General features: G+C 38.2%; 1 protein-coding gene across 6 annotated transcripts in view; it reads left to right on the top strand.

Annotated features, from left to right (window-relative positions):
- Positions 1-15352, top strand: part of HIBADH (3-hydroxyisobutyrate dehydrogenase) — a 129527-nt gene that overhangs the window by 87354 nt on the left and 26821 nt on the right. For 3 of the 6 annotated variants that reach the window (XM_061198617.1, XM_061198616.1, XM_061198615.1), the window contains exons 5-7: positions 315-448; positions 2021-2097; positions 9898-10054. In XM_061198617.1, coding sequence (XP_061054600.1) covers positions 315-448; positions 2021-2097; positions 9898-10054 — 368 coding nt within the window. Of the gene's footprint in view, positions 1-314; positions 449-2020; positions 2098-9897; positions 10055-14178; positions 14212-14236; positions 14382-14506; positions 14757-15352 lie in introns of those variants that run through there. The other 3 variants (XM_061198614.1, XM_061198612.1, XM_061198618.1) reach the window with 3 other exon arrangements.

Below are 15352 nucleotides of genomic sequence, written 5' to 3'. Positions count from 1 at the left end.
TCAGGAGAATAAAAGATGCATGGGAATAATAAAATTCACATTTTAAATCCCCATGGTACTCCATGATCGTGCCAAAATATTTGAGATGAATGCAGAGTTTGACTGAATCTGTATGTCCCCTTTGGCTTATAAGTAACCTGCATGATACTTGACAATTAAAATATTCCAAGAGAGGCTTATGCCTGATATAAATATAACTTGGAGGCAAGGTGTTTTCATTTGGTTTGAGGATTTTCTCTAATTTTATAATATACTTAAACACTTGAAGAAATGTATCCCTCTTCTTCTATCCCTTTACCCCCCAAACTATTCAGGTGTGGGAGCTGCTCGGTCTGGGAACCTCACGTTTATGGTGGGAGGAGTCGAAGAAGAATTTGCCGCTGCCCAAGAGCTTCTGGGGTGCATGGGCTCCAATGTGGTGCATTGTGGAGCCGTCGGGACTGGGCAGGTAATGTTTGTACAGCAGTGACACTGACTTGATGATGTAGAATTAGCTAATGTTCATTTTTCTTTCCTGACCACAATTTGATTCCTCCTTACTCTGTTCAATGTATGGATTCTTTGTTTGCTCAGATTTTCTTAAATTAATTTGAAATGAGTTAGTTTTCCATCATTCCTGTTGGAAGTAAGCAGAGATAAGCCAATAATTTAAAAAGACATCAAAAATTCCATCATTTCAGACTTTAACATATTTATCCCAGTGACCACAGAAATTATCCTTAAAACGGCTTCTATATGAAGTGCTCGTGTTATCTGATTTGCTGTTATCTTCCCTCTAATTTTGTAATTGCTCGCCACAGCTCTATTTGTAGTACTGTCGGGTAGAAGTAACCTATGCACTTTAATCTTTTCCTTAAAAAACCAGATCATTTTCATTAAGAAATGTGTTATATCGATTCTCTAATCAGGTAGAGGTGAATGACTACAATGAACTCTGAAATCAAACTGGTTGTCCCCCTCCCACCCAACACACACACTATCACTCACTCCTCTTCATGCTTTGTCCTGGTCACAGGTACCAGCTTTATCTTATTCAGGACTTTGGTATGATCTTAGATATATCTGTTGTCTCCATTCCCTTGTCCAGTCAGTCTCCAGGTTCTATTGATTTTTGCTTCAGTGGCTCTCATTGTTGGCTATCTTGTTCATTCCACGCATTACCTGGTTCAATCTTTCATTATCTCACACCTTGTTTACTGCTCACAGGGCCTAGTAGATCTCTGGATACCAGGTTTACCACTTTGCCAACACTGTAACCAAAACCAACTCCATCAAGATGCTTGTATCATCATAGGTTTCCCAGTTCTGACACTTTGCATAGATCCCTATTTCCTACCACGTCAAATTTGGACACTAGCTTCCGTAGCTCTTGACCCAGTCTTAACTATCAAACTTCTCCTCATTCCTTAAAGCCACTGCACATGAGTCCATTTTCTTACTGTTCTCAGGAATATCTCATGCCCTTGTGTATTTATTTTTTTCCCTGCTCTCCTTCTTTCCCTCTCTCGCCTATTTAAATCCTGCCTGGCCTTCTGAGAGATGGTTTCAGGTTCTGCTTCCTCTCTGCACCTGCCCTCAGTGATCTGGTTTCTCTGAACTCCTACTGTCTCTGTCTTACAGTTTCTACCATACAGTTTACCACTTAGTTGTGTTTGCTTGTTCATTGCCTTTTCATTTGGTGTGTTACTCCTGTTTCCCCAGTTAGAATGTCAGCCTCATTCCTGAAGGAGCAGTTGTGCCACATCAATCAGTATTCCCTGTTGTGCTTGCGCCCATAGGAGTAGCTCAGTCGCCACACTGCAGAGCTCTTCCCTAGGGGAAGAGGACCCCCTCCCAGTCTGCTCTGGGATCTTGTGTTAGGCTCAGAGGGAGGCTTGCAGCACCAAGTGCCTTTCCTCCTTTGAAAGAATCAACAGTTGAATGCTCTTACTTTTAGAAACATGGAATAGGGTGAAGAAATCTTCCTGTGAGTTATAGCTTGAAAATAAAGATATTTAATATGTACTCAATTTATTTTCAGGCTGCGAAGATCTGCAACAACTTGCTGTTAGCTATTAGTATGATTGGAACTGCTGAAGCTATGAATCTGGGAATCAGGTTTGTTGAATAGTACTTTTTCATATACTAACAGTTTTTATGAGCTTTCCGTTTTGATTTTCTGATGTTGAAAACAAATGTTCATGAGAGATAAATCAGTTGATCCAGGAACATTTTGAAAGTATTTCATTATTGAACTTTAATAGACTTTGCTTATTGGACGACCAATAGGACCCTGGAGAGCATGAATGCTCTCTGCCATAAGCCATAAAATGTATTGTGCTTTATATTTGAAGTTACATTATCCTTTTTATATGGGCGCTCCATTTCTTGTATTATGTCGAAATGCAAGAGACACTATTACTATAAAATTTAAACAATCTCTGGCAGTGTAGGACAAATTTGTATAAAATACAGTTTTAATGTATAATGAATTCAGGTGTTATGCTACCATGTGACTGGTTTTATGTATCTATTTTAAATATAGTCCCCAAAATCTACACTAAAAGGGTTCTTGGTTGTTTATTCTCAGGATAAACTGGATGGCATTCATAAAGCTGCAACTCGTATGCATAACTCTTTTCATTTTAACTTCCCTAGGGTTCTGTTACTTTACATTAAGGATATATCTTTTCATTGAAATAAAATGGCATTCATACTTTGCTGAAAGTGATTCAGGAATTCAGTTTTTCCTACCATGGTGATCATCCTTTAGAATGCTTAAGGTTAATGTCTTAATTTTAGCCTTTAATCTTTTGGGTTAGGAATGCTACATATGATTAATCACCTAATTAATTTTTTGGATGTTTTGCATTTCATGAATATAATAAATATACATTTCTTACTTTAGAAAATGCTTAATGAGAAAGATGCTTTTACTGAGGTGTGTTCTTCACACGTCCCCAAACTGCTTGCCAAATAGATCACAAATCAGAGTAGTGTTTCATACCATAGCTTTTGATGAAAGCAATAAAAAGAGCCAAAGTGCTTGAGATATTTTTTAAAACACAGTAATGGATTCACATTTCCTCTTAATTACCATATCAAGATGCTGTTGTTTTATTGAATTGCCCTTGTCTCAGATGTTAAACTGTCTTGACCTATTAAGTTGTCATGTTGTAATTGAGACAAAAGAGAAATTTGCTTTGCATTAGCGCTAATTGGTTTATCAATATCCTGTACCATTTACATTTTAAAATTGAATGTCTGTAAGATGGTAAGGCATATTTGTACAAAGCCTTAATAAAACTGGTGGTATATAAGAAGCTGTTCAGAGGGTTATGTCTGTATTGTAGCCAGTTTAAGCTATGGGTCACTTATCATAATTGAAAAACCAGTTACTAGTAACTTGTTTTTATGTTCATCCTCTAGATTAATTTTATGGAGGAGGAAAATGTAAATTTCTGGAACCAAAATTGCATACAAAATTAATTGGTGTTGACACTAGGATTAGAGCATTAGTATGCATTTGCATCTTTAGAATTTTCTTTTCATTTTTCTGGATATAAATGAGTATATAATAAAAAAAGTAAAAGCCTAGGTTATACTATACTGAAATTTCCCTCTATTTTGCCAGTTTATTTTATATTCTGCTTCTTACTTTAAACGTCACTGGATCAGAATGTTCTTTAGGCATCCTCTAGCATTCCTCAAATAATTTTCCTAGCAAAAGTCTTATTAGATGATCATTCTAAAATGAAGTTTTTGTACAATAAGTGCTTATGGAAGTCTAACTCCAAAAGCCAACTAATAAAGAATAGTATGAAAATCAGTTGAATCAAATGAATAAAATGTATACAATGAAATGTATACATTGGCTACTAGAGTAAGTTTATTATCAAGGAGAAAAGAAAGTGATAAAATTCCAAACAGCAATATTAAGAGCAGAAGCAATAAATAGATTTTCCCTTATTGTTGGCCTTGATCCACTATGGCAAAAACAATATTTAGAAATATGAAACTTTCAATGTTTAATTTTTCCAAAACTCTATATATTACTGTTACTGATGTATATGTGTGTAAATGAAATATTTACACACACACACACACACACACACATATATATATGTCTGAACACAAAGCAGGAACTCATTGTTTTTACTTAACTGTTACAATAATTTGTAAGTTTGTGGTGCTCTACATTGTACTAATGAATTGCTTATTTTCATGACATTAGGATTTTATCGGTTTATCTTACAGAGATTCTCAGTGGTTTGAAAGTCCTAAAAATGATTGCTTCTGCTATTGTCTTTTCTCCATGGTTTACAGACATGGTTTAAAATGCCAGGAATGTTCTCTAATAGAGTATAGAGAGCGGCCACGATTTATTGAGCATTGCAAGGTGAAAGAGAAAATTGGCATCAGCAAGCATAAATTCCCAAGTAGTAAATTCCCACAAAGTAGTATAGCATCAAAGTGGTTCAGCCACATTTATATTCTGTTCACTCTGAAGTAAAAATTTTTTTAGAGAATTAATGTCAACATTTACAAATTGAGTTACCTATTCCTATGAAGTGATCGTTTCTTTTTTTAATTTATTATTATTATTTTAAATTAATTTATTTAATTATTTTTGGCTGTGTTGGGTCTTCGTTTCTGTGTGAGGGCTTTCTCCAGTTGCGGCAAGCGGGGGCCACTCCTCATCGCGGTGCGCGGGCCTCTCATTATCGCGGCCTCTCTTGTTGCGGAGCACAGGCTCCAGACGCGCAGGCTCAGTAGTTGTGGCTCACGGGCCTAGTTGCTCCGTGGCATGTGGGATCTTCCCAGACCAGGGCTCGAACCCGTGTCCCCTGCATTAGCAGGCCGATTCTCAACCACTGCACCACCAGGGAAGCCCCAAGTGATCGTTTCTGATTAATTTCATTCTCGTAAGTCAGTGTCTTTTCTTGAACACTGACGTTTCCCTTTTTTTAAATAGAAGAATAAAACCTTATAGTTTTAAACTCCTGTTGACCCTATGATCTTTTACAATGAGTGTTTATGGATGTTAGTGAGATTTTTAAATGCTATAAAAAAGTAAAGCATAAAAAATATTGGTATATAACATATTTGGAAATTCTTTTTTACTAGACCTTTCTGCCTTCTAATTGGGATCTATTTAGGACTCAGAACATAGTTTTATGGTACTGAAAGGGCCTTACTTGCGTTAGGGTTTTTTTTTTTTTTTAATTGAACCATCTTTTCCCCTTTATTTATTTATTTATTTATTTATTATTTATGGCTGTGTTGCGTCTTCGTTTCTGTGCGAGGGCTTTCTTTAGTTGCGGCAAGTGCGGGCCACTCTTCATCGCGGTGCGCGGCCTCTCACTATCGCGGCCTCTCTTGTTGAGGAGCACAGGCTCCAGACGCGTAGGCTCAGTAGTTGTGGCTCACGGGCCTAGTTGCTCCGCGGCATGTGGGATATTCCCAGACCAGGGCTCGAACCCGTGTCCCCTGCATTAGCAGGCAGATTCTCAACCACTGCGCCACCAGGGAAGCCCCGTTAGAGAGGTTTTATTCCCGTGCACCACCTAAGAATAACATTGGTAATGTGAGTTTTGTTTTTTTTGTTTTCATTTTTGTTCTGCCGGAAATTATGTTTTTTGTTTGGTTTGCTTTTTTTTTCAATATGGGTGGTATAACAAGTTATTTGCATTGCCAACAGGGCCCAGGCCCCTCTAGCAACAACCATATTGTCTCCTTCCACCAAAAGAAGCTTAAAACAGTCAAACTTCTGGAAGGCCGTTCAAGATGAGAACTTTCCCACAAGCATAATTTTAGCTTCCTGGTTACTTCCCTAAGAAGGTGTTGTCGTTTCATTTAGGTGATGACCGAAACCTCTTAGTTGTATACCCTGATAGATACAGCATATGGCAAAAGGTTTGTAATAAAGGTTTGGCCAAATTTCTTATTAAACTGATAGGATGCCATCATGTTGGCTGATTAAGTGACTACCCATATGACCCAGTGAGACTCAGGGCAGTGAGTGTGGGTGTCTCTTGATGACCACATCCCAGCTCTGCCACAGACTTAAGCTTTTCTCATCTATAAAATGACAAAAATAATAGTATCTATCCACAGTAGCAGTAGTATCTGTTGTGAAGAGTAAATTAAGTCATCTATGTAAATCTTTTAAAACAGTGCCCGATACATAGTAGGTGCTCAATACATGCTAGTTATTGATGTGATGGTGGTGGTGGTTTGTATTTGAATTGAATTGTACGTTAATGTTTTTTTCTTTATAACATTTCTCACTGGCTAACATTATATATTTATTTGTTTATTATCTGTCTTCCCAACTAGAATGCAGGCTCTATGAGCTTTGTCTGCTCACCACTGTATCTTTTTTTTTTTTTAATAAATTTATTTATTTATTTATTTATTTATTTATTTTTGGCTGCATTGGGTCTTCTTCTTTGCTGCACGCGGGCTTTCTCTAGTTGCGGAGAATGGGGGCTACTCTTCGTTGAGGTGTTCAGGCTTCTCACTGTGGTGGCTTCTCGTGTTGCGGAGCACAGGCTCTAGGTGTGCGGGCTTCAGTAGTTGTGGCACGCGGGCTCAGTAGTTGTGGCTCGCGGGCTCTAGAGCGCAGGCTCAGTAGTTGTGGTGCGTGGGCTTAGTTGCTCCGTGGCATGTGGGATCTTCCCGGACCAGGTCTCGAACCCATGTCCCCTGCATTGGCAGGCAGATTCTTAACCACTGCGCCACCAGGGAAGTCCCTCACCACTGTATCTTAAGAACATCCCTGGCACGTAGTAGGCACTCAATGAAGATTTGTCAGACGAATGAGGTGGGAGCCGGGGGGCTCTTCCCCTGCCTCAGGTAAACGTTACTGGGCGGTGTCTTAACTGGCCCACTGCTGGAGGGCAGGCACAGCCTCTTCTTAGATGGCAGGTCTGCGTAAACATTGGTGAATAACGGAATGATTGATTTAAGTTGACATAGTCTTAGATGTTTCATTTCCAGATTGGTTCCTGTGATACAGACATCTCAGTTTAGGGACATTGTTTGCTTTGTTCTTACATAAAACCAGACAGTATAGATACTTACAGAGACTATAAAATGAACAAACTTTTTTGGCCCTTAAAAGCCTTGGTTACAGTGAAGGCAAACACTTGGCTTCTCTTTAATTTTTCTTATAGTTTATGCATCATTTTTACTTCTCCCAAAAGTTCATTTAAAATTCTTGTGTTTTAAAGGTGAGTAGATTTGACACAGTGACGTTTATTTGAATTGCATTATATATGCGGTCAGAGCAATGAATTCATTCTGTTTATATCAGAGAACATTCCAGCAATTGTAAAGCCACATGCATGCATGCGCACACTCTCGAACCACATCCAGTGGCAAGTTATTATGGGGACTGACAGACTGTCATCCTTTTGATGGCTTGAGCTGTATATCTCCTGAACAGCAATGGGGCTCTTATGCAGAAAGTATCATATGTTCCCAGCCAATTTACAGGGAAACAGCAATAACATTTTATCATGGTTGAGAGCCCAGTAGCTGCTTCCTATTAAACTTGCCCTTTCAGATACCTGTCTTGGATTAATTTGTTGATTTCAAATGAAACTCAGTCTTCTCCAGTGAAGCATGACGTTCTAGGATAGACTCCCTGAATGACAATTACTGTGTATTCTAGCTGGTTTCAGACCATTACAAGCCTTGGGCACAGTGGAAGACAGAGGACTTCAGTAACTGATTTTAATATCATGTCTAATTTTAACTGTCAGTTATATATATGCCAGTGAAAGAATCCTCAGAAAGATGAAATGCAGAACACTTCTAACTTGCTCTTTTTAATGATACACTTTGCTGTTGGGGGGTTGGGGAGGACTGGAGAGGGAGTAACCATCTCCTAAAAAGAATCAGCATTGTGGGGAAGCATCAGATTTGAAAAGTGAGCACATAACAACTGCCACCTCATTTTTGTGTGTGCCCCTCAGGATGCTTCTAAATAGTAATATGTTCACCAAAAAGGGTTCCATAAATCAGCCCCAGTATTTTTCCTTGAACATTGAAGAAAAATGAAATGTAGGGTTTTACAAAGGATAATAAGCTTTGCTCCCATTTTGGTGAGTATTATAGATAGAGTATGAATTTCTTTAGCAATAAAGAGTGTTGTGAGGCACTGTTGAGTCTAACCTGGTAGGTTATAAGGAGGGGGAGTATCTCTGCTTCTTTGAATGTGATGAGCCATTTTAAAAGAAAATCTAAATTAGGAAGCCTGAATTATATTCCAAATGGAAGGTTAAGACAGTGTTTTGGGGTCTTTAAAAATATCCCCTGCTCATAGAGCACATTAGACATATACATTCTTGCATATTTGTGCTTAGACAATATATTTGCAGTTATAGCAGATTAACTAGTTGTTCATTTGTGATTTTACTTTTCACAATTTTTCCCTAAGTGCATTGGCTTTATCTTTTCCTACGTCATCTGTTACCGTAGCATCCTGATAGCCTAATTATATTTGAAAGGGGAAAGGAAGCATCAGTAGCAAATTATACATGTAACAAACTTGGATCTTTATAAAAGAATGAATGAAACCATCAGGTTTCTTTCCAGCAGTGTACAATTGAACAGAATGTATGACAGCTGATTTAGATGGAATCTTTATCTGTTATAATCTTTAGTAAAAACTGCTCATTATAACACGGGCTACCATGTGAGTTCATCTTCATGGCATGCCATATAGTATTCCTTGAACCACAGCTGCTCCTTGAAAGCCTGATTACATAACATTTGTATTATGTGGTAAGTCCGTACACATCCTGGCTATTAGCCCTAGACCCTGCTCGAGCATTGGAAAAAGGTTTTATTGGTCATTATATTCTGATCTGGAAATAGACAGACAATTTTGAACACACAAGTAATAAGCAGCACCCCAAAATGCACAGTTCGTTTAATATTTACATGTGTCTCTGTTTAATCTTTTTTTTTAATTCTGGAAGGGATTGGTTTTAAGAAAAAGCAGAAAGTTTTATTTGAAACTTGATTCAAAGATACATAGCAAAACTGTGCTTCCCAGGCTGCAGTAAGATACTTGGAATAAAGTAATAGAGCATTTTAATTCTACTTTTTTTCTGGGTCCACATTGAACAGCCGTTTATGCCATCAGCTCAGTGATAGAACAAATGATGTTTCCGCTTGGGCAAGCTTTGTTTTATCAGGATCAGTAACCTTATCAGCAGTTGACCCAGAACTATAATGCATGTCTCTGAATAGATAGCATATGTCACAACTCTGTGCAGACTTGCTTCATAAGCAAGAATGTCTAATGAAGATTTAATAAATAAGGAAAAGTTTACAGCAAGAAATGTCTTCTTTTATAATGATAACTTCCCTTAAGCTCGTTTTACTGCTCGTGGCTCATCTCTTGCATTTATTCTCTCATAAGAGCTAAAGGAATAAACATACATATAAATGCATCCACATGGACTCCCATGATACATAATTTAACTGTCAATATTTCTTTCTGAAATACATCACTTGTGAGTAAAGACTGTAGAATTTAGATGATCATCTTGGCTTAAGGTTCTTATGCGACACATAAATGCAATAATGTCCAGAAGACTAGAAAACCCATGTGTGTGATAAACCAACAATACTTTTATGCAGTCGTATGTTATTTCTTAAAAGCAGGGTAGTGCAGAAGGTTTTCTCTCAGTGCAGAATGTCCTGGCTCAGAAATGTTTAATCACTAGCTTTTAATACCCTATAATTTAAGATTGGATTCTTCACTCTCATCAGTCTGCTTAGATATTTGAAGACATATCATAAATGGAGAGAGAAGATAGAGCATCCTCACACGTAAATAAGTCATGCATGACTTGTACATTTTGACATTTAACACTTCTTTTCTTTGACCTTCTTTGACAGGTTAGGGCTTGACCCAAAACTCTTGGCTAAAATCCTAAACATGAGCTCAGGACGATGTTGGTCAAGTGACACCTATAATCCTGTACCTGGGGTGATGGATGGAGTTCCCTCGGCTAATAACTATCAGGGTGGATTCGGAACAACACTCATGGCTAAGGTATGGTAAATGCAGAGACTACCCAAGAGAGCAGGGGGAAATGTTTAGTCTCATTCTTCTCCTTCCCTCCCTTCTCTCTCTCCCCCCACCTCACCCCACTCCCACTTCTCTCCTCTCGTAACAAAGCATACGTCTATCCTAGAAGGCAAGGTTACTAAAATAGTGACCCAGTCACTGGAAATTATTTAAAACTTAGCTTGGATAAAAACCTTTTATCTTGTTCACTTTTAATCCTGGCCTTTCAGATGAGAAGAATAGGCTGGGATTTTTCTTTTGTGCTTGGGTTTGTTTGTAATGTGAGCCGGTAAAATGTTGTTCTTCATCATAAATTTACATTAATTTACCAAGCCCTTAGAATGGAAGCAGTAACAAGCATTTTCTGACGGTTAATAATATAATGACATTGGATATACATATCACAAAAGAAGAGAGGACCTTTCGCATGATGCTAGATTTCTAAATACATCTTCCTACTTTAAGAATATATATATATATATTTATGTATAAAGTCATTTGAAAAGCAAATTGTTGGCCTCCTCTCATTTGCGATCTCAACGTTAGAAAATACTTTTTAGACAAACAGACTTCCAGATTTTTGTGTAGCGCTTGTTCCCTACCCCACTCCCCACACCCCTGCCATTTACTTTTTGACAAAAGTAACAATATGTACAGTTGTATACCGTATTCAGCTTACTCTCCTTCATTTCCCATGATGTTTCGTCCATTCTACTTCTCGACTCTGCCTTGAATTCACCCACTTGCCCTCTCTACCACTACCAGTACCTTGGCTGAACCTTGTTTAGATTCTACCACATCTGCCCTTAACTGGTCTCCTTGCCTTTCATTCTCATCTTCTTCTCCAGTTCATTTTCTGTGGTTAAGAGTGGACTTCCTAAAATGTAAAAACCTGATTATGTCATCTCTCCTGTTAAGTCTCTTTCATGGTTTCCAGTTACTTGTAGATTAAAGTCCATCTCTGCACATTGTCTTAAAGGCCTTTGCTCTCCTCACCAGCTCATTTCTGCCTTCCTACCCCCCTCCTTTGCTTCAGCCACACCAAACTCGTTTCGGCCTCTTGTTCCCTCTCCCTGGCAGCCCTCCACGCCCGCTCTTCCCTCAGCCTGCCTCATTCTTCCTTGCCTCTCCAGCCGGGCCCCTGGCACATGGTTGGCTCACTTTAAATATTTATTGGATGAAGCAATGTTTGAAACTATGTTTCTTATTTTGTAGTTTTATTTCTCCTCGTGTTTCATTTAAGAAAATATTAATTTTTATGCCAATCTGTACCTTATATTTAGGTTTGCATATCCTCCACACAGGCTTTTATAGTTGTGCTGTGTTGCTCTTGTTGGAAACAGAAAGTAGCTCCTTAAGTGGATTGTTTTCACAAAGCCGCAGGGTCGTTTATTAGGGCACACAGAAGAGTGAAAGAATTGCGTTTATGCCCAGTTTGCTTTATGTACATGTATGAAGTGGGTTGTGACCTGTTAGCTTATTTGGTTCCTAAAATGCTGCTTATGGCTCCAACAGAGGAAGCAGCTAAGAAGTAACCTGTAAGCAGTGCTGGCTTTATTTGGGGACTCTCTTCTACGTCACACCTTTACTTCCATCATTTTCTCCAGTGTCCCTGCCCAGGAAGAATCTGCTCCTGTTGAGGTCCTTTAAAATTATTTTCTTGATAATAAAAGATAGCATAAGACAGTACAGTAGTAAAACATACGGACATTCCTGTTCTCTTTTGCTCTTTATAAGTTGTCATTTCCCTTATAAAGAGCAAGATTTCTGAATTTTGCTTAAAATGAAAGCATTTAGAAAGGAACTTAAAAAATGCTTTCATCACCTCAGATAGTTGTTAGCAAAACCCACCATAACTAATTAGACTTGTGTAGAGAAATTGATAGAGATTAAAGAAGTCCCCATCAGTGCTACATTGATTAAAGCAATCATACCTGCTTGGGCAGATCAGGCCTTTACTTACTAGGAGATATTTTGCTCAACTGCCATTAGATCTCATTGTGTTGGGGGAGATGATGTTAACGTGTCCTTGAAGTAGAGGCTTGTACATTTATTTCTAAGTCTTAACATCATAAAATTCTAATATATTGTGTGTATATAATCAGAACATAATCAATACAAAAACTAGACCTTTCTTCTAAACCCCCCAACCTAGAAGTCTGTTTCTGATGGCCACTAAGGAACAAATTATGGAAAATTATGACCACTCGTATTACTCATCCAATGTACCTGTGTCCTTGTAATATGTAACGATTTGGTCCTCCATTAATTTGTTGAAACCTTCTGCAATTGTTTTATATTTTTTTCCTGAACCACCCACTGAGCTCATGAATTCATAAATATTTGTATTTGATTAGTGAAGTAGGGTGTTTGTTTATTTTAAATTATATGTTACAAGCTTCAAAGGATACCTTCTTTTCTAACATTTCAGGATTGACAAGCCACTTAGGATTTTATAGACTAAATCACCTTTCTCTTTTTAGAATGTCCACCCTTTAAGGTAGCAGCCACCAAAGCTATTTTAGCTTCCCCTTTTTGGTTTTATTAGCTCTTATTTGGGATATTTACTTGCCCCTTTGAAAACCTCTAATAGCCTTTTCTTCTCAATAGTGTTGTCTTCTCCTCGATATGTTGTGTTTACTCTAAGTTCTTATATTCTAGTTATACTACTAGGTTAAAAATTATAGGCAGTCTTTCTATGTAGATTTTCTGTCGTTTTTAAATAAATGCATCTTGCAGATGTGCAGCAAAATGATGTTGACAAAAGAGGCTTGTCTGCTTGTCTGGGTATAAGCAATAATGTAGCTGTCCACATATGTGAAGTGTGTGGGTAATAATTAAACTTGCTTTTTAGTGGAAGCTATAGAAGACTTTAAGGTTAAGTAGATTTTCCAAATCTGTGGGTTTACATGTGAAAATTATACAAGTAAGCACAAAATACTCTTAACACCTATAGCATCATAGATATCCAAGAGGCTAGAGATTTAATCCATTCTTTAAACTTTGCTTATTTTTTCCTTGAATCATTTCCTCCTTTGAGTGGATGGTATCAATAACTGCTCCGTTATCAAGGGTGTTCCTCAAAGAATACAAATAGTCCTCTTCTTGCTTCTTGTCTTCCTCTTTCATTGCTTGTTGGCTTTTCCATTGATGGAGGAAATGAAGATGGTAATGGTAAGAAGGAAGTCTTGGTTTTGCCACTTGTTTGCAGCACTTATTTAATCACAAATAAAATGAAATGTGGTGAATATTGTTTCAGTTAACTATGCCTTCATTGTCTTCCATCTACCCCCAGATATTTCAAGGTTGGACAAGATTCCATTCTTATAGTAGAGGATACCATTAACAACAGTTTAACTATAAAAGATTTATAATGTTAACTTTTGTCTATTTTTAAACAACCATAAGTTTTCCAAAACTCTCTGAATGAAACATTAGCTCTCAGAGATGTTAAAGTGTTGTTGTGAAGCTGATTGTCTGTTGCACTTGAAAGAAAATCCAACTTCCTCTCCAGACATCATAAAGCTTCCATGTTCCACCTCTGCCCATCCCCAGTCTCATTTCCCTCCCCAGCCCCTTGCTTACTCTAGTTCAGCCTCATTGGCCTTCTTACTGTTTCTTGAGCATCCAAGCCATGCCCCCCCACCAGGGGGCCTTTCCCTTGCTCTTCCACCTGCCTGAAATTCTCTTCCCCCAGCTCTCCAAAGAACTCAGTGCCCCCTCACATTCAGATCTTCGGTCAAGTGTCTTTGCCTCGGGAGGTCTTCCCTAAACATCTCATCAATCAGAACTCTCAGAAGAACTCTCTTCCTTCCACCCCACCCCTTGCTATGTATGACTTTCTGACCCCTTACCCTGCTTTATTTTTCTTCAGAGCACTTGTCATTGTCTGGAAGTTTAGTATTTGTTTTACTGTCTGTCTTCCACACTGGATAGTAAGTTCCTGAGAACAGTGACTTGGTTTTATTATCATGACTGCATATCACCAGGACTTAGAACAGTGCCCAGCATACAGCAGTTGTTAAATATGTGTTGACTAAGAGATTGAATGGATATTTTCGTCATTGATAATTTCATCATGCTTAATTTCATAATGGGGTTTGTCTTAGGCTTACAGGCTTCTGTAGATTTGAAAAAGCATTTCTCTGTGTGATCTCACCTGGATAGGAACATCTGGCCGAAGTCAAAACAAAACAAATAGGTTTTGTGGAGGAGTGGAGAGGCCACTCAGAAATCAAGGTTTCTTTCTGGAGCAGTTTTGCAGCTATAAGAAAGCACATATAAAATATATATATAACTTAACATCGCGCTTGTAAGTATCTTATTTTTTCAGGCTTCATTTTTTCTTCTTTGAAACCCAAGCATTAGGAGCCACAGTTCTGAAGTGAGCCTTAACTACCAACCTCAATGTATCCCCTCCGCCCTTGTTTGATTTAGGATCTGGGATTAGCACAAGACTCTGCTACCAGCACGAAGAGCCCAATCCTTCTGGGCAGTCAGGCCCATCAGATCTACAGGATTATGTGTGCGAAGGGCTACTCCAAAAAAGACTTCTCATCCGTGTTCCAGTTTCTACGAGAGGAGGAGACATTCTGAGTTTGCCCTTTGGCTGTGGACACTGTTGGGAACCAAACTCTATCTTGGAGCCTCTTATAGCTCACTCCACAAGTAAATGGGCTGAATCAAAGGTCACCTGTCTGCTTTTGTTTGTCTAGTTCACAATAAACCCTGGGATTTTTCACCCATTTTTAACTGCTTATTCTTTTTATCTATTTAGCAAACACATATTATCTGACTTTTTTTTTTTTCTGCAAGCCACTGATGGTCTCTGCTAGTAGCTAGCTGATTGACCTTTTTCAAAAGTTTGATTCCTGAGCATCATTAGCTAAAACGTTGCCTACTTCAATCAGGATATTATTTACTCTACTTTACAAATAAAACCAAATTTTTTTTCCACAGGATAAAACCTATCCTGGAGGAGAGAAAAGAAATCGGTGTGAGGAAAGGAGTTAGAGAAAGGGGAAGTATAGTGAATTACTCCCTGTGTCCCTCAGAAAGTTTGTCCTGTTAACCCAGTGGTGGTATTCTTGCATTCTGAGGTTACCGGTTTATTCTCCAGGACTTGATAAAGCAAGAGAACTCCTTGCTGCATGCTGTGTAATTTGGACTCTGTTACATTACCTTGGTGTGCCCCTCTTGTAACAACTCCCAATACTCAGCAAACTTATTTTTTGTATTTTTGCTTCCTTGTACATTCTTACTACATATTTTTTGACTTCAAAA

Source organism: Eubalaena glacialis, chromosome 8, assembly GCF_028564815.1.
Source record: "Eubalaena glacialis isolate mEubGla1 chromosome 8, mEubGla1.1.hap2.+ XY, whole genome shotgun sequence".
Taxonomy (NCBI): domain Eukaryota; kingdom Metazoa; phylum Chordata; class Mammalia; order Artiodactyla; family Balaenidae; genus Eubalaena; species Eubalaena glacialis.
Note: the sequence above shows the minus strand (reverse complement) of the source record. Positions and strands in the feature narration are given on the sequence as shown.